The sequence below is a fragment of the Pseudorca crassidens genome, chromosome 18, assembly GCF_039906515.1.
Source record: "Pseudorca crassidens isolate mPseCra1 chromosome 18, mPseCra1.hap1, whole genome shotgun sequence".
Taxonomy (NCBI): domain Eukaryota; kingdom Metazoa; phylum Chordata; class Mammalia; order Artiodactyla; family Delphinidae; genus Pseudorca; species Pseudorca crassidens.
The window spans coordinates 15,160,141-15,185,092 of NC_090313.1; the positions used below are offsets into that span (position 1 = coordinate 15,160,141).

At 42.0% G+C, this 24,952-nt stretch overlaps 1 protein-coding gene across 1 annotated transcript in view; it reads right to left on the minus strand.

Annotated features, from left to right (window-relative positions):
- CLDN10 (claudin 10) overlaps positions 1-24,174 on the minus strand; it is a 100,331-nt gene extending 76,157 nt beyond the window's left edge. Inside the window, exon 1 of the mRNA XM_067713050.1 lies at positions 23,961-24,174. Coding sequence (XP_067569151.1) covers positions 23,961-24,174 — 214 coding nt within the window. The remainder of the gene's footprint in view (positions 1-23,960) is intronic.
- Positions 24,175-24,952: the final 778 nt, after the last annotated feature.

Sequence of the window (24,952 nt, forward strand, 5' to 3'; positions counted from 1 at the left end):
CCTTGAGCAGGTTTTGTGGAACAAGTTCATCAGTGATTCTCAGAGTGTGGTCCCTGGACCAACAGCAGCAGCATGACCTGTGAACTTGTCACAAGTGCAAACTTCCAGACACTCTCCAGACCTGCGGAGTCAGACTCCAGGGTGGGGCCCCTGGCTTCACAAACCCTCCAGGTGATCCTGGTGCACACTCAAGGTCAAGCTCCGCTGAGTTTTAAAAATGAGAACTTCAGGAAATAGGATGTCAGTGGAATTTGCTGTTACTATTCAGCCTAGACTTAGACATCACAGGGTGGTGCCTGGTTGAGAGAAGAGCTCTCCCCTGGTCCCTTGTCACTGGGAATCACCGGGCATTACGGCCGCCTGGGACGCCCGCTGCCCATCTCTTCCTCAGCCCGTGTTGTACTCTATCCCCTCCCCATGGTGTTGTTAATGTACACGAAGGTCTCAGGAGTGTCCTGAGCAGAAACCCAATGGCCAGGGAGCCCCGGATGCTAAGCGCCATGGTCGGTGCAGTCAGGCCCCACGGTGTAGTCGTGGCACCGGCTTTCTCATCCTCACTCTTAAATTAAATACAGTTTGTCAAAAATAAACAAAAACAAAACAAAACAAAGCCCACGTCGAAACAGAACTCAAAGCTACAAAGAATAGATTGCTTATTGAAGATGTGGGCAGGAAGGGGGAGGAACAAAGTGGGCGGATTGTGGGGTAAATGTCTTAAACTATATTGAAGTCATTATTGAACGGTAACCAAATAGTTTACGAAGTAAATTTCTTCTTTTAGAGACCTTTGAGTTGATAAATGCAGAGGAATAATAGAATTGGAATATTGCTGTTTTGCAACCTCTAATGAAATGATGTATGAAGGCAAATGGTTTTCAATGCCTGCTAAATGATTAGCTGAAGCACTGATGGAAAGTTTGCAATGAATGGACCAGGCTGTGATACCTGAACCCACCAATGATTCTTAATGCGGTTTCATGAGCCTCTTGGTGAGATGCAGTGAGAGCTCACGACACCAAAACAAGCAAAACAAAACGTGAATATGATGAAGTCAGCCTAGCTCTAACTGCCAGCTTATAGGAAATACGTCCCCATAGGGATATAGTCAACAACAACAAAAAAACAAGTATGGGACATTCTACAGGCCCTTAGACACTATTGTTCTTCAACAAATAAATTGCATGAAAAAAAGAGAGAGAGAGAGGGACGGGGAACCTATAGATTAAAAGAGATTTAAGAGGCGTACCAGCCAAATTCAACATAGCGAATATAGTGGTCCTATATGGAGACTGATTTAAACAAACCAACTGTAAAAATTTTTAAATTATGAGAAAATCAGGGCTATTCGAAACGCTGCTTGGATATTTGATGGTGTTACGGAAATGTAAATTGGGAGAGGTGGCAATGATGTTTATGTGACTATGTTTGGGGTTTTTTTTAATTAATTAATTTATTTATTTTTGGTTGTGTTGGGTCTTCGTTGCTGCATGCGGGCTTTCTCTAGTTGTGGAGAGTGGGCTCTACTCTTAGTTGCGGTGCATGGGCTTCTCATTGTGGTGGCTTCTCTTGTTGCAGAGCATGGGCTCTAGGCGCATGGGCTTCAGCAGTTGTGGCATACGGGCTCAGTAGCTGTGGCTTGCGGGCTCAGTAGTTGTGGCTTGTGGGCTCTAGAGCGCAGGCTCAGTAGCTGTGGAGCATGGGCTTAGTTGCTCCACAGCATGTGGGATCTCCCCGGACCAGGGATCGAACCCATGTCCCCTGCACTGGCAGGCGGATTCTTAACCACTGTGCCGCCAGGGAAGCCCGTGACTATGCTTTTTAAAGCCCACGTATTTTCAGATATAGACTGAAATATTTGTGGGTAAAATAATTTTGATATCTGACACTTGCTTCAAAATAACTCAGCAGGGGTAGGAGTAGGGGTGAGGAGTAGAGAGGGTATAGAAAAAACAAGGGTTGTCATGTGTTGATAATTGTTGAAGAATAGAAGATGAGAACATGGGGGTTGATTATACTATTTTCTCTACTTTTATATATTATTTCCATTACAAATTTTTTACAAGTACATGTTTTTTTTTAAATGCTTACTTCTCCATTGACATATTTTTAAGGCACCAGTCAAAACCTATTCCTTGTTTGTCTGTTGCCGATATATTTTCATTTGCCTCCTAAACTATATGTTTTTTAACTCTCTTTATCTATCTTGAGGAGGGCTCTCATTTAAGTCATACTTACTTGTAGTGATTTTTAAAATTTTATTGAAATGCATGTTCTGTAGCATAAGTAAGCTTCAATATATCTTCATCACCTTGTGATAAAATGCAGGTACCCCCTACTTTGACAAACAAGGCCCACCATAATCAAACTCCATCCTACATGTCAGACAAACTCTTCCGAAGTATAGAAGAGAGGAAATACTTTAAAACCCATTTTATGAGGCCAATATTACCCTAATACCAAAACCAGACAAAACATCACAAAAAAAGAAAACTGCAGACAAATATTCATATTCAATGTATACAAAAATTCTTAACAGAATACAAGCAAGTCAAATCCAGCAACATATAAGAAGAATGATACACTTCAACATGGCAAATTTTATGTAATATATATTTTACCACAGTGAAAAAATAGTAAAATAATAAAAATAATTATACACCATGACTAAATGGGATTTATCTCAGGGATGCAAGGATGATTTAACATCAGAAAATCAACCAGTGTCATACATCACATCGCAAAAATCACATGATCATCGCAGTAGGTGCAGGGAAAGCATTTGACAAAATTCAAGTTCATGGACCTTCAGATTGAGAACACCCATTCTGGAAAGTCTCTAAACATAGCACATGACAAATAATAGTGAAGAAACACCCCAGGGCTAGAAGGTGGATTTAAGGGGCGCTACTGGGATAAAAATGTTCTTTTGAATCTACTGCAAAGAGTTTTCTTGAAACTGCCTTGATCATGAGCAATTAACAGTGTGAATGATTTATCTAAGATCTAAGAGGAGTACAGAGTGTAAACTCCTATAGGATAGGTGTGTGTATTCCTCCTATGCTACAGGCATAATTATTCCCCTCTAGGGGGGCATGAGTATCTTTGTGGTACCATAATTAAAGGGCCTTTGAGTGGCTTGGAGATTTAGGGCGAGTGGTTTAGACTTAGAATTAACACTAGCTGTGTGATCATAGGTCAGTTATTTAAACTATAAGTCTCAGGATTTTCTTTTAAATTTATTTATTTTGGCTGTGACGGGTCTTAGTTGTGGAATGCGGGACCTTTTAGTTGTGGCATGCGGGCTCATAGTTTCGGCATGCTGACTTTTAGTTGCAATCATGCATGCAGGATCTAGTTCCCCAACCAGGGATCGAACCCGGGCCCCCTACATTGGGAGCGCAGAGTCCTACCCACTGGGCCACCAGGGAAGTCCCCCAGGATTCTTTTAATAGTTTTTATTCATATCTGAAGTTAGGATTCTAAGACCATAGAGGAGAATTAAAAAAAATAATACCTATGAAGTATTTAGTGCCTGGGCCATGGAAGTATTCATCATGACAAACAACATCCAAGATGGTGTAAATCATGGGTCTGTGTTGAGACAATTATGTCTGCCTCTTAGATAGATAGATGTCAGGCTAGAGGACTTCATAACAGCAAGTTAAAATGACTAATATTCTTGTTAAGGACTGGCCTTGCTGCTCGAATAACCTTGAAAACTGAAGAAAAGATTGGCCAGAGAATGAAATTTAATTTGGACAAGTTCAGCAGTTGTGCATTTAAAGTAAACACATAAATGGCATAAAGAAAAGACAGCACTGGCCAGATGTTGCCAAAAAAGAGGGTTTTTCAGGGCAAGGCCTCAGCCTGCATTTTGGGTCCTTGACAAAGGGTGATTTTGTTCACATAGGGGCAGAGCTTAAACTTACTTCAGCTCTGGCTAAATGCTAGAAATAATGTCACACCACTGAATCTGTGTAAATGGTTTCAAAAACTGCTTAAAGATATAACTATTAGTCAAGGGTGCAAACTCAAATGTTTCCATGGGTAACGTAACTGAAGGAGGCCCCATGGGCTGTTGCAGAGAGAAGGGGGCCTGTCATCGGAGGGCATGTCCTGTCTAAAAGCGTTTATATTCAAAATGTTTCAGAAGCATCAACCAGCCAGACAAACAGGTTGTGGAGGCCTCAGTCCCGCGCAAGCAGCTTATAATCTCTGATCAGTGGAACAAGCATAAATTAGGTGTTTCTCTTTTGTATCCCTGAACGCATAGGTGGTCTTTTCCCTTCCAATCAGATAAATACTTGGCAGGAACTGAACTGCTAAAAGCTCTGAATTGTAGCATCGCAGAATCCTTGGAGTTGCTTGTCTTTTCCTCATTTCCGGTTGCTTCCAGTTCCCTTCACAAATTCTTCCCCCCCCCCCTTTTTGTTTTCTAGCTAACACTCAGCTGCTATTTAGAATAAGATGGTATTTGACCAACTTTTTCTTTTTTTTTTTTGGTCTTCTTTTCTAAGCACTTAATGCCTCAAACACTTCAATGTGTTCTGGCCCAAGAGCGCCCTCCTCTGTCAAGCAGTCACCAGGCCCTGATTTCTTTTCCCTTCCTTCCATCTTCGGAGTGGCTCCCAACCACCTGTGCCAAAGGGGCGCATGTGACAGAACCATCTCCAGCCCTCGGTGCTATTGACTACTCATCTGGAACTCTTGGTTTCCTTTGATAGCAAATTCTTTGCCTGTATGAAAGTTATTTACTTCTGAACAATATTCAGAGAATGGTCAAAGAAAATCAATTACAGTATTAATAAAATTTAAACACTTTTCTTTACAGGCTGATGAACAAAGTAAGCAGAAGTGATATAGGAACTGTAATCTAAAAGCAACTCAGCAATGTAGCATTAGAGGGTAATTTTTAAAAAGGTAAAGTCATGACACTCATGCAAATAATAAATGATCATTATTAATTCATGACATATTTATTATTAACTATTATTAATTCATGGTGGAATCAGTAAGATATTACAATTAGTTTTTATAGTCTCTCCCTGACAAATTCCTTTCTATCGCGATCATTTGCACTGCTGTGAACAGGAGTCATTTGTATCACTATTAGTTTTCTGCAAGTTAACTCTACCTTAACAGAGTTGTAAAATAGCCTAGTGAAAGACAAAAGTGCTCAACTCTAGAGGATAAAACAACCCTGCAAACATCATAATCCGGCATTCCACTGAAGAGATATTCTGTGGCCTGTCTTGCCCTTCCAGCATCTTTCACAGCTTTTCCCGTCAGTGGTGATCATTTTATTAACATCTCTCCATCTCGTCTTCATCCCTATCCCGTGCTTCCTCCCCCAACCCACAAGGAATCCTAGGCTTGGATAAATGGTGTCTGTGTGTATTATGGACTGTGTGAAAATGTTGGGAAGCTTGTAAACATTTTACAAGGATGTGGAGAGGGAAAAAAAAGGCTGACCTAGTAATAGAGGTTTAGGGAGATGAGGCTGATAAACACTCATCCAGAAAGGATGGTTATTATATAAATGGCATTTGAGGGCTGTTCCCCAAGCCCCCGTGTCTTAGTCAGCTTGGGCTGCTATAAAAAAGTATCACAGACTGGAAGACTTACAAACAACAGAAATGTATTTCTCACAGTTCTGAAGGCTGGCTGTCTGAGATAGGGGTACCAACATGGTCGGATTCTGGTGAGGACCCTCTTCATGGTAACAGACTGTCAACTCCCCACTGTGTCCCAACATGGTGGAGACAGAGGGGGAGAGCTCTCTGGGGTCCCTTTTATAAAGGCACTGATCACCTCCCAAAGGCCCCATCTCCTAACACCATCACATTGGGGGTTAGAATTTCAACATATGAATTTGGGTGTGGGGGGACACAAACATTCAGTCCATTTTACCCCCCATTTCCTCCTCTTCCCACTCGAACATAAGCTCCATGAGAGCAAGGACTTTTTTTGGCCTCATTTTCTTTTTTTTTTTAAATTGAAGTACAGTTAATATACAATATTATGTAAGTTACAGGTATACAATATAGTGATTCACAATTTTAAAGGTTATACTCCATTTATAGTTATTATAAAATATTACCTATATTCCCTGTGTTGTGCAATATATCCTTGTAGCTTCTTTTATACATAATAGTTTGTACCTCTTAACCCCCTACCTCTATATCACCCCTCCCCGCTTCTCTCTCCCCACTGGTAACCACTAGTTTGTTCTCTCTATTCATGAGTCTGTTTCTTTTTTGTTATATTCAATAGTTTGTTGTATTTTTAGATTCCACATATAAATGATATATAATATTTGTTTTTCTCAGTCTGACTTATTTCACTTAGCATAATGCCCTCCAAGTCCATCCATGTTGTTGCAAATGACAAAATTTCCTTCTTTTTTATGGCTGAGTAGTATTCCATTGCGTGTATATATGTACCACATTTCCTTATCCATTCATCTGTTGATAGACACTTAGGTTACTTTTATATCTTGGCAATTGTGAATAATGCTGCTATGAACATTGGGGGGTGTGTGTGTGTTTGTTTCTTTCGGATGTATACTCAGGACTAGACTTGCTGGGTCATGTGGTAGTTCTAGTTTTAGTTTTTTGAGGACTCTCCATACTATTTTCCATAATGTCTGCACCAAGTTACGTTCCTGCCAACAGTGTAGAGGGTTCCCTTTTTTCCACATCCTCACAAACATTTATTTTGTTCTTTTTCATGATCACCATTCTGACAGGTGTGAGGTGAGATCTCATTGTCATTTTGATTTGCATTTCCCTGATGATTAGTGATGTTGAGCATCTTTTCATGTGCCTGTTGGCCATCTCCATGTACCCTTTGAAAAAATGTCTATTCAGTTCTTCTGCCTCTTTTTTAATCTGGTTGTTTGTTTCTTTGGTTTTTTTTGATGTTGAGTTGTATGAGCTTTTTATGTATTTTAGATAATAACCTCTTATCAGTCATATCATTTGCAATTATTTTCTCCCATTCAGTAGGTTGTCTTTTTGTTTTGTCCATGATATTCTTTGTTGTGCAAAAGCTTTTGAGTTTAATTAGGTCCCATTTGTTTATTTTTGCTTCTATTTCCTTGCTTTAGGAGACAGATCCAAAAAAATATTGCTATGATTTATGTCAAAGAGTGTTCTGCCTATGTTTTCCTCTAGGAGTTTTATGGTTTCCGGTCTTACATTTAGGTCTTTAATCCATTTTGAGCTTATTTTTACATATGGTGTTAGTGAATCTTTGCCTTGTTTTCTATTGTGTCTCCAGTGCCTAAACAATGAATAGTACATGAAGGGGCTCCATTAGTATCTGTAGAGTGAATGAATGAGGAAATGAATGTTTCTCCTTCTCTGGATAAAAGAAATGTTGGCTCCAGTGCTAAAGACCAAAGAAAGAGAACTTCCTTGTTTCATCAGTGACTCTTGCAATCCCTGGCTTTCCTCTAATGTACTTCATTCATCCATCCAGCTAGTGTCTTTTACTGAATCTGCCTTGTTTTCCTAGTACTCTGCTACTTGTTGGTATTATAAAGATGAAAAGGATAAGATATGAGCTCTCAAAAACCATGCAATCTCAGTTCCAAGAGGAGATTTGGAGCAAAGGTAAGAGAAAGGAATCGATGCATATCAAATGTGAAAAGTAGAACTAGCAGGGTTTCTGAATAGGGAGGAATTAGAACAATAGTAAGTGAGGTGAATTATGACTGGACAAAGGTAAACTGTCCATCATAGGAAAGATCAAGGAATGGGGAGGTCTAATTATATGCCCTCACTCCCAAGAGTCCAGGACCATGGGTGAGTCTGAGTTCCCAGCTATAAGAAGCTAATATGTAATAGGAAAAATGAAACAAATGTTTGGGTTATAGTAAGAAACAAAGTAGTGAGAGGGAAAGTCTAATAACCTATGAGGTGGATCCAAAGGAGGAAACATTTTCTCTCTGTCTTCCCCATCTTTGTGTCATATCTGATACGTATAAGCTGCTGCTGTGAAAAAAAAGGCAACTGGATATTGGAGCCTGTCCTTCTAGATCTGTGGTCTAGCGGGGGAGATAGAGCCCATCCATCCATAACCAGTGCTGTGCCTTGGCTGACTTACTCTGGCTCCTATCAGGTCTCGAGAGCCAATTGCTAAGCCAGTTTTTAAACACAGCCATTTTAAAAAGGTCAAATTTACAATTAAATAAATCATATGGAAAACAAAGGTAATAAATCCTCAAAACATATCACATCCTAAATTATCTGTGCTCTTGCGGATCTTAGGTTGACTATGTCTGTATAATTGTGGGCTAGTGTGCATATCTTCCCAACTCCTCATTCAGTAACATAACATTAGTAGCTTGAAATTGCCGTAGTAGAAGGTTTTACACCATTGACACCACAGAAATTGGCAAATGCTACAAATTGGGACTTTGCTCATCCTTTTGTTTTCTAGATTTAAGAAAATGATGTAGAAAATGTTTAAAATGTAGATTAAACTGAAAAGGATGTCATGTCTAAGCCATTACATTGTGAATAGCACAAAAAATTTGAGGAAATATTCTTCCAATATTCAAAACTATTATCCAAAGAAGTTACTTGTGTCGTTGACTATCAGGTGATATACCAACATGCTTCTTCGTTGTTTTGCTTTTACATGACTTGTTATGTATCAGGCAATGATCATGTAGGAATTACACTTGTTCATCAGTTGCAACAATTAGCTGGCCATGAATACAAAAATTCAGCTAAAAGCATTCTTTGAGAATCAATTGGCTACATGTAATTTATGATAAAGAATACTGTGCATCTTATTACTATTTGTAAATTGTGTGTGCTATGTATTCTTTATATCAGTAAAAATCTATCATAAACATACATATGTATTTACATGTACATGCATGTGCATATGTGTATATGCATCTATATCATTATATCTCTATTTATACTCATATTTTTTTTGGAGCACTGGTTGTTAACATTTACCACTGTCCAAAACCAAAAAACAGAGTGGACAGTAACAAATGCCATAAGGGAGTTGCAAGAGGCTGTGGAAGCAGATTCCCTGGGAAACGGGGAAGCTATCATGGGCTTCATGAAGGGGATGAGAGCCAATGGAGTCTGGAGGCAGAAGAACTCAAGGGTACCATTTCCTCAGAGGCCCTTGGCTTTGCTGGTCCGTGAGGGGAGAAGAGAGGTGCCTTTCTAGTAACAAGGGGGCCACTGCCTGCCTGAGGCTATCACTGTTGTCTGTTTTCTGGAAACCAGAATGAGACACAGGCTCTGAGGACCACAAAAGGTTGTATAAGAAGACAGGATGAGCTCAGGAATCATCAAAGCCTCTAGAAATAGGAATGTTCATCTCCTTCTGTGGCTCCAGGGACTGGTCAGTACAGAGCAAACTGTAGAGAGAATGGCCTAGTCCCACTAGCAGAAAAAGTCCACTAGCCATTGATTTCTGTAAAGGGGCATTTTTCTTTAACTGGACTTGGAGGCTTGGAATTCAAACTTTATTGCAAAGTAGGGGGTAGAATTAGGCCCCCAAATGTCCTTTTGCATTACATGTAATTATTACATATCCTATAGAGTTGGACAGCATCTTTGCCCTCAATATCTATTCATATTCACAAATTTTCGTGGGAGTCAAGTTTTCTGAAAGGCACTAGGACACTAACATCATCCCCCAGACCCTACTTCCATTTTTCCATCCTCACACACCACCTGCTGTACTACCGTCTCCACTGAACCTCTAAGATGAGGCCAGAGTGTAGAAAGGACAGCACTTCCCTTCCCACTCTGCCATCAACCCCATAAAACGGAGGAGAGAGAAGAAGGGGAGCCTGAGCAGCGATATGGTCTCAGCATCAATTTTCTTCAAATTGTTGGAGGGGACAAGGTCTTGGTCCAATGTGGCACCAACATCAAAAGGTAGCCTGACTTGGCCATCCTGACTGTGGGTGTATTTTGTGGGAAACACCTACCCATAGGTGAATTGAAATTGTCTCCGTCTTGGGACCCTTGGGACAAATGTATCTGCAGGTGACACAGGGAGGGAGGGAAGAGGAGACAGGGTGGACGCAGAGGCCAGCAGTGGTGGAATATGACCTTGAGGAGAAATGAGGGCACTGGATTTCTAGGTAGGAGGAGCTTGTGCACAGTGATGTTGTTGGGAGAGGTATGCCTGGGAGTCTTTTCTAGAAGCTATGTTTGCACAGAATGCATAGCTTTTACTCTCCTTGTGTGTTTACTTAGAGGAAAGGCTGATGGAGTTTGAGGTGGAGCCGTGGTGGTGCTGGTGGTGGTGGGACTTGCGCCCTATTGAGAAGAACCTGAGTTCTCCCCTGAGACAATAACAAGCACGAAATGAGATCATTACGAGCACTGCCAGGAAGCTCGGATGTATTCAGGGCAGCGGCCCGCGGAAAAGTCTGGAGTTTCTGCCTGGATTCCATTTGCACTGGGGCAGAAATGTAAAGATACAGCATTTGTTCCCATAGACTGACGTAGTGTAGAGCGCAACTGTTACGCATAGAAAAGAATAAAATGAAAAGTATGAGATATAAGACAGGATTGGATTCTATCTTATACTCAAAATGTATTAAAGACCTAAATGTAAGACCGGAAACCATAAAACTCCTAGAGGAAAACATAGGCAGAACACTCTTTGCAGATATTGAAAAATCCTTGCATCCCTGGGATAAATCCCACTTGATCATAGTTTATGATCCTTTTAATGTAATGTTGGATTCAGATTGCTAGTATTTTGTTGAGGATTTTTGTGTCTATGTTCATCAGTGATATTGGCCTGTAATTTTCTCTTTTTTTGTGTGGTATTTTTGTCTGCTTTTGGTATCAGGGTGATGCCATTTGCAGCAACATGGATGGACCTAGAGATTGTCATACTGAGTGAAGTAAGTCAGACAGAGAAAGACAGAATCGTAGGATATGGCTTATATGTGAAATCTAAAAACAAAACAAAACAATGAACTTATTTAGAAAACAGAAACTGACTCACAGACTTAGAGAACGAACTTATGGTTACCAAAGGGGAAGGGTGTGGAGGAGGGAGGGACTGCGGGTTTGAATTGACATGTACACACTGCTGTATTTATAATGGACAGCCAACAAGGACCTACTGTGCCGCACGCGGAACTCTACTCAATGTTATGTGACAGCCTAAATGGGAAAATAATTTGAAAAAGAATACATGTATAACTGAATCATTTTGCTGTACACCTGAAACTAAAACAACATTGTTAACCAACTGTATTCCAATATAAAATAAAAAGATAAGAAAAAAAACTAAAAAAAAAGATTACAGGCTGATTAAGGGAAGAATCCAGATTTAGGATTCTTAGGAAGACAAGGCCGTTAAAAAAATTTCATGCTGATTAAGGGAAGAATCCAGATTTGTAAATAGGAAGAGAAGGCCTGTCAATTAAGTTAATAATGGAAGATAATTACAAATATTTTAAGAAGCTAGTGAAGCACAGTTGAGCAGTCGGGTGTGTGTGGTCAGGGAACAGGGAACGAAGAGAAAATCCTGACAGGAAAAAAATTCAGGAAGGAAATAACTAACTGTTGGAAAATGATTTTCACTCCTCATCTCAACTATTTGAGTTAAAAGAAAGTAAGACCCGTGAAAGAACAACTACTTCCAAAGCAGTCATCCTCAGACATGCTTTGTATCGCAGATAACCCGGGTGGTACCAGGCTATCTTGAGAAGGTTCTGGCGTGTGATCTGGTCTGTTTGCAGTGAATGGTGCTTTGTGCTCACCCTGCCCTTTTTACCCAGCTGCTTATAACGTGCAGAAAGTAAACCCTCAGAGAAACGGCCCCGCCGCCCAGCCCCTCTGCAGAGTCTATCGGATGAAGAGACGCAGAGCTCTGTTTTCTGCTGGCTGTGGTCACGCATGGCTGGAGGATTCATGGACAAGACCAACCGCTCCATCTGTATCTCAGAGTCACTGATTACCAAGAGAAGGACTCAGCCCAGAACCACGCAGAGGATAGAAAGTCCTCAGAGAGTGAGTCTGTTAGAGTAATCCGAACAATCAGAGCCATTCTTACCACATTCTGATTTCTCCGTTGCCCCTTTCAAATACAAGCCGTTTTCTAAGGCCCAAAGGGAACACTGTGAACGGCGCCTAAGATTTTTCATAATGTTAACATCTGAATGAAAGGACCAGATGTGACCTTAGAATGAAGGCAATGACCAGGGAGAAGGGCAGGGGTCAAGGGAAGGCCCCAAATTTCAAAAGGGTACATTTCAGAAATTGCCATTGGTATGCTTGGTAGCAAACCCCAGATAAATTCTAGAATGGATAATTAAAGGGATGGTTTTAGAGCTCTTAGTAAAGCAAGAAGCTCCCAGTAGGAAGCGTATGATTCCCTAAGAGCAAGAAACATCATATTAGACAATTTCTCTTTTGACGAGTTTACTAGGATGCTTCAAAACTTCTATCGTGCTGTGCTGCTGGACAAGAAGGAGAGACACGGGGCTGGTCACCATGCAGACAGACTCAGTGATGGTACCAAGGATGGTGAACCACGCCCTATGGGCCCATCCTCGCTCCCATTCACTCACCTCAATAAAAAAACTCACTAATTCGACATACACCTTATAGAGCATGGACTTTATGGAGTTTATCTTCTGGGAAAGAGATAGGAAGAAATTGTTCAATCCTTGTCCCCATGGGGCTTATAACCTAGAGGTGGGAAAGGACAAGGACACAAGTAACCACAATCCAAGCCAGAAAAACAAAATCACAGAAAGAAAAGTACAAAGCGCTATGGGGGGATCAATGGAGACAAAGGTCCTATCTGGTTGGAAGGTTGAAAAGGCTTTGCATGGGAGATGGCACTGGAGGTGGAGCTGGAAGGAGGAGAGAGATGCGGGTGATGAAGAAAGGCATTTGCCCCACACGGTGTGAGCAGAGGCACAGACTAGGGAAAAGGTTAAGCACAAAGTCCAGGTTGATGGAAGCAGGGGGACGAGAAAGGCAAGTCAGGACTGCTGTGACGCATTCCTCTCGCTGGGAAGCGGCCGCGGGGACTCCTTCCATCAGGCGTTTGGATTCAGGAGTCACACCGTCTGGCATGAATCTTGCCATGGCCACCACCTTCGCCAAGAAATTAAGTTACGAAACTTCTCCAAGCGCTTGTTACTCCACCTGTAGACCAGGCCTGGTTACAGCAACGCCCCACGCTGAGGGTCACTGGGGAGTAGGCGAGATTCTGTGTCAATTCTGTGCCTGGCGCGGCGGGAGCGCTCTCTAAATGGGCTGAATGAAGCCCAGAATTAAACTGGAGGAAGCTCTGTTTTGCAAGTGTGATCTGGCAGTGCTGGATAGCCTTGATTAGAGCAAGTTCAAAGAGCGGAAAACGTCTTCCTGATATTTGATCCCAATCTATGGAAAGCCATAGGCTGAGCCACAGAAAAGGCAGACCTCCCCGCAGGGAGATGGGAGGGTGGGCAGGCAGATTCTGCAGAATTTGGCAACTGAGAGGGTGTGGGATCAGCAGTTTGGGAAAGCAAGGAGGAGAAACGTGTGCAGCATCCTCTTGGATTTGGAGATCTGGGGACAAGTGTGGGACTGGGTGGAAGATGTCTTTACCTCTATGGGAGGAATTCCACAGAGATCACAGGGAGTGTGCTGAAGGCTTTTGGGTGACGCTAAACTGGGAGGTTGGTGAATACAAAGATGACCAAATCAGGATTCGAAACAGTCTTGAAGGCTAGAATTTGCGTTGGAGAAAACAACCACAATAATAGCAAACTCATTTATTAGCTTATTTAATCTTTTTCATAAGGGAGATATTATTATCATGCTCATTTTACAGGTAGGGAAACTGTTGAAAGTCAGGTTTCAAGGTCTGTGCTCTAGAGGGAAGAAAGAAGGAGACTGATCTTTATGGATCAGTGTGCCAGACACGAAGTTTCACCCAAGGGAATACTTAGGAAGCTGGAAGACCTGGAAGGAGCTCAGATGATTTAAAGTAGGACCTGGGAGATGAAGATGACAGTGTGATGAAACGTTATTTCTAGGCGCTCCATAGGCCTGTGAGAGGCATTTGAGCACGAGGCAGAGAGCTAAATTTTCTGTGCTGACCCCCGATCCATGTGAATTATTTCCTACTATGGCGTGAGGAGCAGGGATCTTCAACTGTTTCTGTTCAGTGGGTCCACATTCCTGTCTGCGATAATCTTGGTCTCTAAGTCTGTCTTTTGACTCTGATAACTATGGTGTGGGATATGTGGGAGATGTCTACATGGTGAAGTTGCATGTGTGAGTGTGACGTGTAGAGGCGTCTGCAGGGTGAGAGTTTGTATAGACGTGTAGTTAGCTGTAGAACCAGCTGCGTCTGTGTACATGCGTGTGCCCACATGGTGTGAACACTCTGGTGTGAATCTGTGTTATGATTCTAGTGTAATTGGAGCACAAGCTGCATGGCTCACCACCTTGGTCAAAGGCACACCCCACCCTCACCCCCAGCACTCCCAGGAGGGATTAACGAAGGAGCAGGAAGCAGAAGCAGAAAGAGCCCTGCAGAGCAGAGGCTGGGGTACTGCTCACTAAGAACCTGCTGACCCCACTATATGAAGAGCGTAAGAGCTGCAGCTGGAACAGGAATTTCCCTGCGGAGGGCGCTAAGGTCTCTCAGACTCCAAACCCTCCCAGTACTGACTTGAATCTGGGATAGAGGGAGTCAGTAGGATAACGTGGGTATTTTCCCAGATGATATAAATGGATTCCAGATAATTCTCTCATAGCGCCTGCGGGCCCCTCTTTGTGGCTCCATCACCTACCAAGACCACCGCCAACTGCATTCTCTTTATCAATTGGGCTGTGGATGTGATTCCTGCTTCGCTCCTTCCCTCGCCCTCTCCCATCCCCCCCAGTTCTCACAGCTTGCAGAACAGTCCTTCCCGAGGCACAGGGTGGGAGAAGAGCATGTTCTGGTGAGGAAGCAGAACTCAGAGCAGAGGAAATGGGTGAGCCAGAGGGCAGACCAGCCAGGTCTGGAGCTCAGAGTTGAGAGCAGGCATTGGGTCAGGACTGAATGGCCAAGCAAGCTGGAATTAGCGGGTAGGACAGTCATAAGACAGTTGTACTGCCTGGAACCCAGATATCAGCCAGCAGAACAAAGTGAGAGTCTGAGGTCCAGGTTTCAGCAGGAGAATGGGCATCAGCTGATCTCCAGGAGCTGGGAGGCTGAGCAAAGCAGGAATAGCACAGAGCCAGGGCACAGGGCCAAGGAAGGGTCCTGACCCCTGCAATAGAGAATCAGCTTCGTGGAGAGTCCTACAGAGCAGGCTGAAATCCCCAAACACGACTGGCTGGAGGTTTGCAGGTTTGGCGTAAATGAGAGCATCTGCTGTAGTCAGACAGGGAGAAAATAGCCTTCTGTTTCCTCTGCCCACCTTGCCACATTTTGTGTTGTCACATTTTGTGCTCTGGAGAAAATCTGTCTCCCAGTAGGGTGACTGGTCTGCTTATTATACATGGACTATATTTGGTTTGTATAAATGAAAAATATTGATCCAAAGATATCCAATTAAAGGCAGGATTTGTCCTCTTGTATTCCCCCCAGCCCAGCAGCACTTAGCTCTATGCCTGGACTTAGAAGCAGTCATTCCTTCCCTGGGAAGGGTTAGGGGGCACATCCCTTGGGTTTGCTTAGGACCTTTAAAAATATCAGTTCAAGATAGAGAATTGCATATTTACTACATTGATTCTAACATACATTAATATATTGATTTAAATATAATAACATTAATATAACATATGTATTATGACTTTTACTACTTTAACTTCTAGGCTATGAACATCTCCAGGGCAGAGACAGGTCTTTTTATTGCCTTGTTCCCAAGCAACCAGCATGGAGCCCATGAGTTGTCCAAAAATATTTAAGTCAATATGCAAATCAGGAATACTGATGTTTAACTATTTCTTTTTCTTTTTATATATTCACAGAATCTCAGATCTCAAACTGGTTATGACTTTAGAGATTACCCAGTGTGTCTTCCCAACCAATGCAGGAATTATTTCTACCACCTTTTTAGTAGAGGATCATCAGCCTCCTCTAGATACTTCTAGTCAGTTCTTTGTGGGACAGCCTGTTCCGTTGTTGGGCAACTCTGATAGAAATTGCTTCTTCAGAGAGCCCCTAACTCTGATTCCCTCGTAACGTCTACCCAGGGGTGGTACTCATCTTCTTCCCGTTCCTCCATCCCTCTCACACCCTTACCCACCATATTCTTTTCCTTTTTCCAGGTGAAACAATTGCCCACGTGAATTTATTTCACGACCTCCCATCTTCCTAGTTACCCTCCTCTCACATCAATGAATGTGGTTTGTATTCACGTTCCTTAAGATATGGTGCCCAAGACCAGCACTGTGCAATTTGACTATGGAATATGCGGGAGTGAGGGGCTATTACCCTTCCAATTTGGACATTCTTATGCTATTATCGGCACTTCGGATTGCATTAATCTTCATGGCTGCTACCTTTTCCTGTTGTTTTTTACTAAACGTCTAAGAAGCACAGCTTGTTTTTTTTTTTTTAATTAAATTCAGTCTAACTATTCTCTCTCATTCTATCCAATCGATTTTTAAAGCCAAACATTAAGTTGAGAATCTGACTGCTTGAGATCTTTGTATGTATTGGAAAATACTGTCCTGGGAGAAGGGATGGAACTTAGGGTGGGACCTACTCTATAGCCAGCTTCCCCTTCCACTGCCCCCAAGTCTCTGGGCAGGAACCTCGGAGCACCCGTGACCCCTTCATCCCTCGTGAGTCACCAAGTTACTCGGTCTTATCAGTTCTACCTCTAAGTACCTTCCTTGTCTGTTCCCACTGTTGCCCTCACATGAGGTTCAGGTTCTCACATGAAATACTGCAGGATCTTTCTGAAATGCAAGTCCCGTCAGGGATTCTCTGCTCAAAATGTTTCAACGGCTTTCCGGCTCCTCTAAGACAAAGTCGAAATCCCCTCATAGAGCTTACAGGTCCCTTTGCAAGTCCCCCTCCATGTGCACCTGCACCCCATCTTGACGTCCTCCCGCACATCCACGTGGAGTTTTTCCAATGTGCTCGCTGGTCCCCAAGGCGCTCGGCTCCTTTCTGCTTGGAGGTCTTTGCTCGTACGTGCCAGGCCCTGCTCTGAACGCTCTACGCAAATTAACTCACTTCATCTTCACCCCCACCCTCTGAAGTAGATAATATTACTCCCATTTTACAGACGGGGGAGCTCATATGTTAAGCATTTTGCCTGGTGTCACGCAGTTAATAAGTTGTAGAGCAGGATGAGTCCCGTGACCCGAAATGCCCCCCCTTTCTTCCTCCTGGGTGAACTTCTACCCATCTTTCAAGACAGTTCAAGCACTGGCTTTTCTGGGAAGTCTGCCTATGCCCTGAACTTAACCCCAGATAGCACTTATCGTTCTGGGATAATCGTTTGCGAAATGATCATTGCCCTCTAAGCAGCACATCCACAGAGATAGACCCCTGTGCTTTCCTCACTGAGCCCCCAGAAACTGTATTCTGTGCTGGGAATCTAATGAATGCTTTGATGAAAGGAACTCATTAATGAATAAGTGACTTAACTACTTACAGGGTTCCTTCTGTAGTTGTAATATGGCGTCATAGCCATTTACCAAATTGTTAATTTTGGGTCATCAGTTTTTCCTATAATGTGTACAAAAATCTACCCAAAGCTTAATTGTACATCAATTCTTAATTTTCTTAAGAAAGAATTAAAGAATTAAAAAATTCTTAATTTTCCCCTGAAATTCAGATCAGTTATCCTGGCTTTGTCTAAGAGCAATACTGTTTTCTGAAGTGCTCTGGAATTACTTAAAAACGCACAGCGGCAGTATGTTTTAAAACTACCAACCCCAGTTTGCTCTTTGCTCAGGTGTCCTTTGAGTTCATCCCCTTGAGGATGCGAGTTAGTCTGTAAGGGAATGGAACAGAGGAGACTCAGGAGCGCCAGCTTGCCGCACGTGCGGTCGGACGGGCAATGAGCGAGAGAGGAGCAGTGGGCCTGGAGAGAAATACGCCTGAGCCTTTTCTACACATCATCATCATCTTATAGATAAGAAAGGGAAACAAAGTGAATTTAAGTGACTTATCCAAGGGCACACAAGAAATTAACGGCAGAGCTAGGACTTAAACGCAGGTTTGGGGCTGGTACAGAATGCTGAACATTTCCCCAAAAGCTCTATAGACGACCATACAAAGTTATAAATACGTTCTCCTGTTGAGTCTCAGATATTTTGTCTGTAAAATGGGGATTATACCATCTTTTGGATAAATACGATAATATATGTGAAAGCACTTTGTAAAATGCAAATATGATTCGAATCAATATATTAAACTGTCTGTCACAAAATTTTTCCCAGTTCTTAGGGCCAGGAATATTTGAGTAAACTTTGTCCATTTTTTGACTGCCCAGCATACAAACGCACCTTAGTTCTGGTGAAGCTCTATCTCCCACCATGGAGCCCGAAATGGGCCTTTTCTCCTCATCTCCAGCAGATGCAACATATGATTGACAAAATGAAGAGGCCCACGTCTGTGGTGAGAACCTGACTTCTAGATGCAGTGTGGTCTTGCCTTATAAGGTACAGTAAATCCTAACCTGTAGGATAAGCATAAACTGTAGTCTAATGAGCACAATAGCCTTTGCTTTGTTATAAATATGACATAAGACATGCAACAAGGCATCAGAGTCATCCTTCTATTAGGTTCTGGATTCCAGGAAGCAGCTACTGCAGTCCTGGCTGGAAACAAATAGATGGAGCGGAAGTAACGGTCACCTTCCTGCCACTGAGATGTGAGCTCTCCAGGCATTGAAATCTGTATTCATAAGAATGATTGCTGTCCTTTATGGTGTGCGTCTCGCCTGTGTTATCTCGTTTCATCGCCATTTAACAAGTAAGAAAACTGAAGCACAGGGAGATTAAGACCCTTAGTTAGTAAATGGTGAGTCCATCACACTCAAAGTCTAGACTCAAAGATTCAGACTCTAAGCAGAATTTCTCACCCTTTTATGTGCATGGGGGACACCTGGAGATGTTGTTAAAGTGCAGATTCTGATTCTGTGGGTCTGTGGTGGGGCCTGAGAATCTGCATGTCTAGCAAGCTCCCAAGTGATATGGATGCTGCTGGTCTGAGGACCACACTTCAAGAAGCAAGGTTCTAAATCATTCTTGAAAAGTGCACTTGAAGCACTTTGAAAAGTGCTTCTTGAATCTCACCATAAAAAACACTCATGGCTCTTCAACTATGCACTTCCCTAGGGCTTCTCCTTTTGCCAGAGCTTGGTGACATGAGAGGAGAGTCCCTATGCCTCTATTAAAGGCTGATTTCTTCTTCCATTTGTTCAATCCACAAACGTTTATTGAGAGCCTGCCTGGAGCCAGCCATATGGTGGGTGCTGAGGATACCAGGATAAGTAAGATAAGGTCCTGGCCTCTAAGAGAGGAGCTACTGATGGACACAGGCTGTCCTGAAAACCTGTGAACACCCTGCAGCAGACTGACTTAGGACCAGGTCCACTTGTGGGCTGCCTGGGCTCTGGTACCATCCTCACCGCCACAAGGTGTGGGCATGTTTCAGCACGTGGGTCCAATCCTCTTGGCACAGAGACAACTTTCTGGCGGCTCCTCCTGTCCAGAGTCTACTGTGAAAATACAATTCACCTACCTTGGGTCATTGATTGTGTCAGTAAACATAAAACTATGCCATTTTTTTGTTGGGATAAGAACGCACTAAATGTTTCTTACACTTCTTTTGGGGTGAGAACTGCCAAAGACAGAACTTGAGTTTTTCTACATGCTTTTAGATAACTTTACATGCATTTGGATCACAACAAGAAAATCACTCTGAATGAAAATTAACCTTAGGTTTATTTAACAAAATTAAGTCTCAGAAAGCAATCAGAAGTTTAGCAAATGGACACCTATCTTGAGATTAAAGGTAAATGCCTTCTAAGGCTGCAGAGATCTATCAAATGTGTTATTTTGAAAATATTTTTGAAACATCTTAATTATTCAAGTCAATTTTCCCTCACTGAGGCTGTAATTAGTTTTCATTTCTTATTACTGTTGTTTGAAATTTAAATGTACTCCTGTTATTTAGTCATAGACTAAGGCACACATTTCAACCAGGAAGAAATCTAAGGTTATGACATCAGATGATCCCCACCTGTTCCCTATGTGAGAATACACATCCACAGAAACCTCTTTTCTTTAGCAAATGCCATTCCTTTCCCCCCATCCTTATGGCCTGGCTGTTAAGGGGACGGGGCGAGAGGTGAAGGATAGGCAGGTGAGGAGAAGTCCACCTTTACTAAGTGTCATATGGTCGTTTGAGATCATTCAGACCTATCTCCACTCAGATGCAGATAAGATTCTATACTGTCAGGATCCAGGAAGCCAGCAAGATAATAGATAAGTGGAGAAAAAGAGGGACAATTCTCAGGAGGAATAATGTTAGAGGACCCTATTACAGTCATCATTCTTCAGTGAACTTCTATGGCGAAGTGGTGAAGGATTGTAAAGCTCTTGAGTGAACTTCAAGTTGAAACGGGCTTTAAGGGACTCCTGGCATCCAGCTCTTTCAATATAAGGAGGAAGAAAGTTATGAATGAGGCACAGAGAGTTTCATTACCAAAGTCAAGGTCTTAAGACTAGTTAATAAAAAAGTCAGAACTTGAAGCTCCATCTGCTGAATTACCATCCAGTCATCTTCCTTTTTCCTGCCTGAGTACCCATCCTATATCATGCCAGCCTTCGTCCAGGAATACAATCTTGCCCTCATCACAAACTATCTGTCTCCTTATTATTTTGTTCATTCAGTCATTTTGCAAATATGTATCCAGAGCCCATTGTGTGCCTGGAGCACAAGGAGAACATCACAGACCAGGTCCTGCCCTCGAGGCGACCATGACTCAGCTTTACTCTCTCCTTGGAGCAATGCTTTCTGCATCCAGCCTTCCCCGTCAGAAATTACTGCTGCTCTCCCTGTGAGAGATGCTTTGCTTTCGCAGTTAAAACTCTCTACTAACATCGAGAGGAGAGAAAAACACAACACAACAAAACAAGAGACACAGCCTAGAGTGCATATTGCATCTAAAGACAGTGAATTGCTTTTGAAATTGAGTCAAGAAGTTTTCAGTCCACAATGAGGATTGAATTACAAGTGTCCCTATGGTGTTGTCCTGAAATGGATTCCACAGAACTATAGTTGAAGGGGGCCTGTGTTTTTCACAACTGGAAATGCCCCTTGCCCAAAGAAATGCTGGCTTACACCAAATCTTTTAAGGTTGTAGTCACTACTAATGTAAATGGGTTCCTAAAAAACTGTAGCTATACTGGGTCATCTAAGAGGGTTAGTTAGCAACAAGAAGGTATGACTTTGACAGTGACGTTATGTAACCAGCAAGGAAAAAAAATCTAGCAGTTTAAAAAGATTTTCTGTTGTTCTTTCTTAGCGGAGGCTTAATGTGGCCTAAGTCTAAGAAGATTTGTCTCAAATTGACAATGTAGGCTTAAATCAATTTATTATTTTAAAACACACTATAACCATTTTCATTCCCCTTTGGCTTCTGAGTTCTTTTCTTAATTTGGAATTATTGTGATAATTGAGAGCCTACTGGCATAGAAAGCTTCCCAACACCCCACTGTTGTGTTTTCAAATAAGAATAAAGGAAAAGCAACCGGCCTCATCAGCAATGACTCCGTGTGAATGAGGACATCCAAACTGGTGAGTGTCCATTTTCTTGGAAATATGAATCAGTGTTCCTGATGTTGAATATAGATTTCTGTAGTAACCTGTATCTTTGCTAAAGATTTTGATTCAGGATGAAGGAAGTAGAAAGATTATGTTAAATGAATTTTACAAATTCTAATTGAAGCATTGTCAGTGGACAAGGTTTTCCAAATTACCTCTCGTGTGCAGGGTACAGAGCAGACATAGAATACATTATTTTTACTACTGAGAAACAAAATCAAGAGGATAAAGTTTTAAGGTGGAAGGTTATTTGGACCACTGTCAACACTGTTCATTAATTAGCCCACTTTGGAGCTAAGGTTGAACACCTATTTTTCACAATAACTCGGTTTCATTAAGGAATAGAGAATGAAGGGTAATAACACCATACATATATATAAATATATATAAATATATATATATATATATATATAGAATGAACCCAGTAGAGAACAAAAAAATACACTTAGCCGCATGACATAACTTCTACCTGCTGCCTCAAGGTGGGAATGGGCCAAGAGGTCTGTGGAATGACAACAGTGTCCCCATAATACTCTTCTCTTTTTACAATTTTCCCTGAACCTAGGGAAACCTTCCGTAGTAGAAGGAGAATTTTGAAATATCCTAAAATAAGTTTAGAAGCTGGGACTGAAGAGAGAGTAGCACTGATTCCTCTAATGGGTGCTCAGGAAAGTCCATGTTACTTGGAGGCCTAACTGAGGTGTCCAAGCTTGAACACTTCCCTTTATTGTCATTAGACTCTCCTGGATTTAACTAAATATCCTCTCTTCATCCTTTGGCACGCACTGTGGACTAATGACGTGAATACTTGACACAAAATCCCATAAAATATGATGCTTTAGTAACTTCCTAGTTAAAATTTGATCTCATTTCCTTTATTGGGGCCAGGGTACAGTGTTGCCATTTTATTGTGAAAAGTCTATATATTATAAAACACCAGGGGCAATTTTTAATGTTATAAACCCACAACCTGCAGCTGATTTGTAAACATAATCAAATAGGCAGAAAGCGGGGGCAGGTAGTGATTCTTATAATGACATACAAGCAAATAGCAAATAATTGTTGCCCTGGAGGTATCCTGTTGTGTGAAAATGGCTTTTTTTGAAGTATAGTTGATTTAAATATTATATTGGTTTCAGGTGTACAATATAATGATTTGATATTCTTATACATGATACTGAAAATGCCCTTACAATTTTTCCCTCTTTAAAATACACAGTTTCTAATAGTTTCTAGTATGCCTAACATTGAAAGCTTGTCTACATTTTTTTTTTTTTTTTTTTTTTTTTTTTGCGGTACGCGGGCCTCTCACTGCTGTGACCTCTCCCGCTGTGGAGCACAGGCTCCGGACGCGCAGGCTCAGCAGCCATGGCTCACGGGCCCAGCCGCTCCGCGGCACGTGGGATCTTCCCGGACCGGGGCACAAACCCGTGTTCCCTGCATCGGCAGGGGGACTCTAAACCACTGCGCCACCAGGGAAGCCCTCTTAACTACTTTTTAAAATTTTCTTGCTCTGCTGTATTATCACTAAACACGATTTTTTTAAAAAATATGGAAACCCCTTTAAAAACCCCTACATCTCTCAACACTGTCCATCTTCTCATATGTTTCTATCACTGTGAATATACACACGTATGTGTATGGATTTCATGCTAGAATGGCCTGAGGAAGTATAGGGACTTAGGATAACATGTGATCAGGACTTCCCTGGCGGTCCAGTGGTTAAGACTCTGTGCTTCCACTGCAGGGGCATGGGTTCCATCCCTGGTCAGGAAACTAAGATCCCGCATGCCGCGCGGTGAGGCCACAAAAACAAAACAGTACAACGTATGATCTACTGACGGCGTGTGTTTACCATATGTATATATATGGTGTCCTCCATGACACAAGGCAAATCAAAACCTGTTTTAAAACAAGCCAGTCACTTCTGCCCTTTCCTTTGGAGTCGATTATTCGCATTAGGTATTTCTAAAAGATCCATGCAGTTATTTGCCATATGAAAGACATGATTTAATTCTTTCAGCATTCATACACCCCGTCCCTCCTAGGCAAATCTTGGCACTTGGATTAAGTAGTCAGAGTTAACAGCCAACTGTATACAACTCTTCAACACAGTGAGGGGAAAAGTGACATTTTACCTCCACCCCAAACAAAGCTATTATATTTACCTTCTACTTTGAAGATAGTAAAGTGCGGTCGACAATGGAAAGAACCCAACGCGTTACCTGCGCAGTTCATCCACAGACCCTGGTAAACCCAAGTGGCCGTTATCACCGAGGATGCTCGGGTAGTTACTTTCCACTCATTGGATGCGGTGGCAGCGACGAGAGCGCCAAAGCCCCCGACGCCAAACACCAGAGCCGAGATCTGTGCCCTGGACATGTCGCTCAGGCGTCTCCAGGGACACTGTCCAGACAGATCGCTGCGGTGGTCTAGGCATGCAGCGGACACAACCCGCTTGGACCAGTGTTGCAGCAAGTTAATGCGGGCAGGTGACAGTACTTCATGCTCGGGTGGCCTGAGGAAGGACCAGAATTTAGGATAAAGTCTGATTTACCGATGGCATTTTAAAGGTAGCCTAAGACGATCTTTCTAACTTCCTACACAGATATTTACTAAAAGTTTGTAGATGGATTCTGAAGGTTTTGAGTTCGCAGATTTTTTTCCTGCCACATAGTTAATGTTTAATTTTCTGTTAGCCTGAAGCTTAATGAACCATGCAGGGACCAGATATTACAAAGTACAAATTATACAGTAACAGTTAAGGCTTCTTTGACCCATTGCTTTAGTCTTGCGTGCTTCTGAATCTTATATAAATGGAATCATAGTGCGGCTTTCTTCTGTAACCAATTTTTTCACACATTATGTTTGTGAAATTCATCTGTGTTCAGCAATGTAGCTATGGCTCATTAATTAGTACAGCAGAATATAGTATTTCATTAAATGAATTTTGCTGGGTTACACATTCATTTTGACTCAGTACTTTGAAGATATAATTCTATTTTCATTTGGCTTCCATTGTTGTTTTTGAGAAATCGAGCGTCTGATGTGTCATTTCTTTGGAGGTTAACCTGTATTTTCTCTTTGGTTTTAAGATTGTCTTTGTCTTTGGTTTTGGCAGTTTCACTAATTTCTAAGTGTGGATTTAAAAAAAAAATCT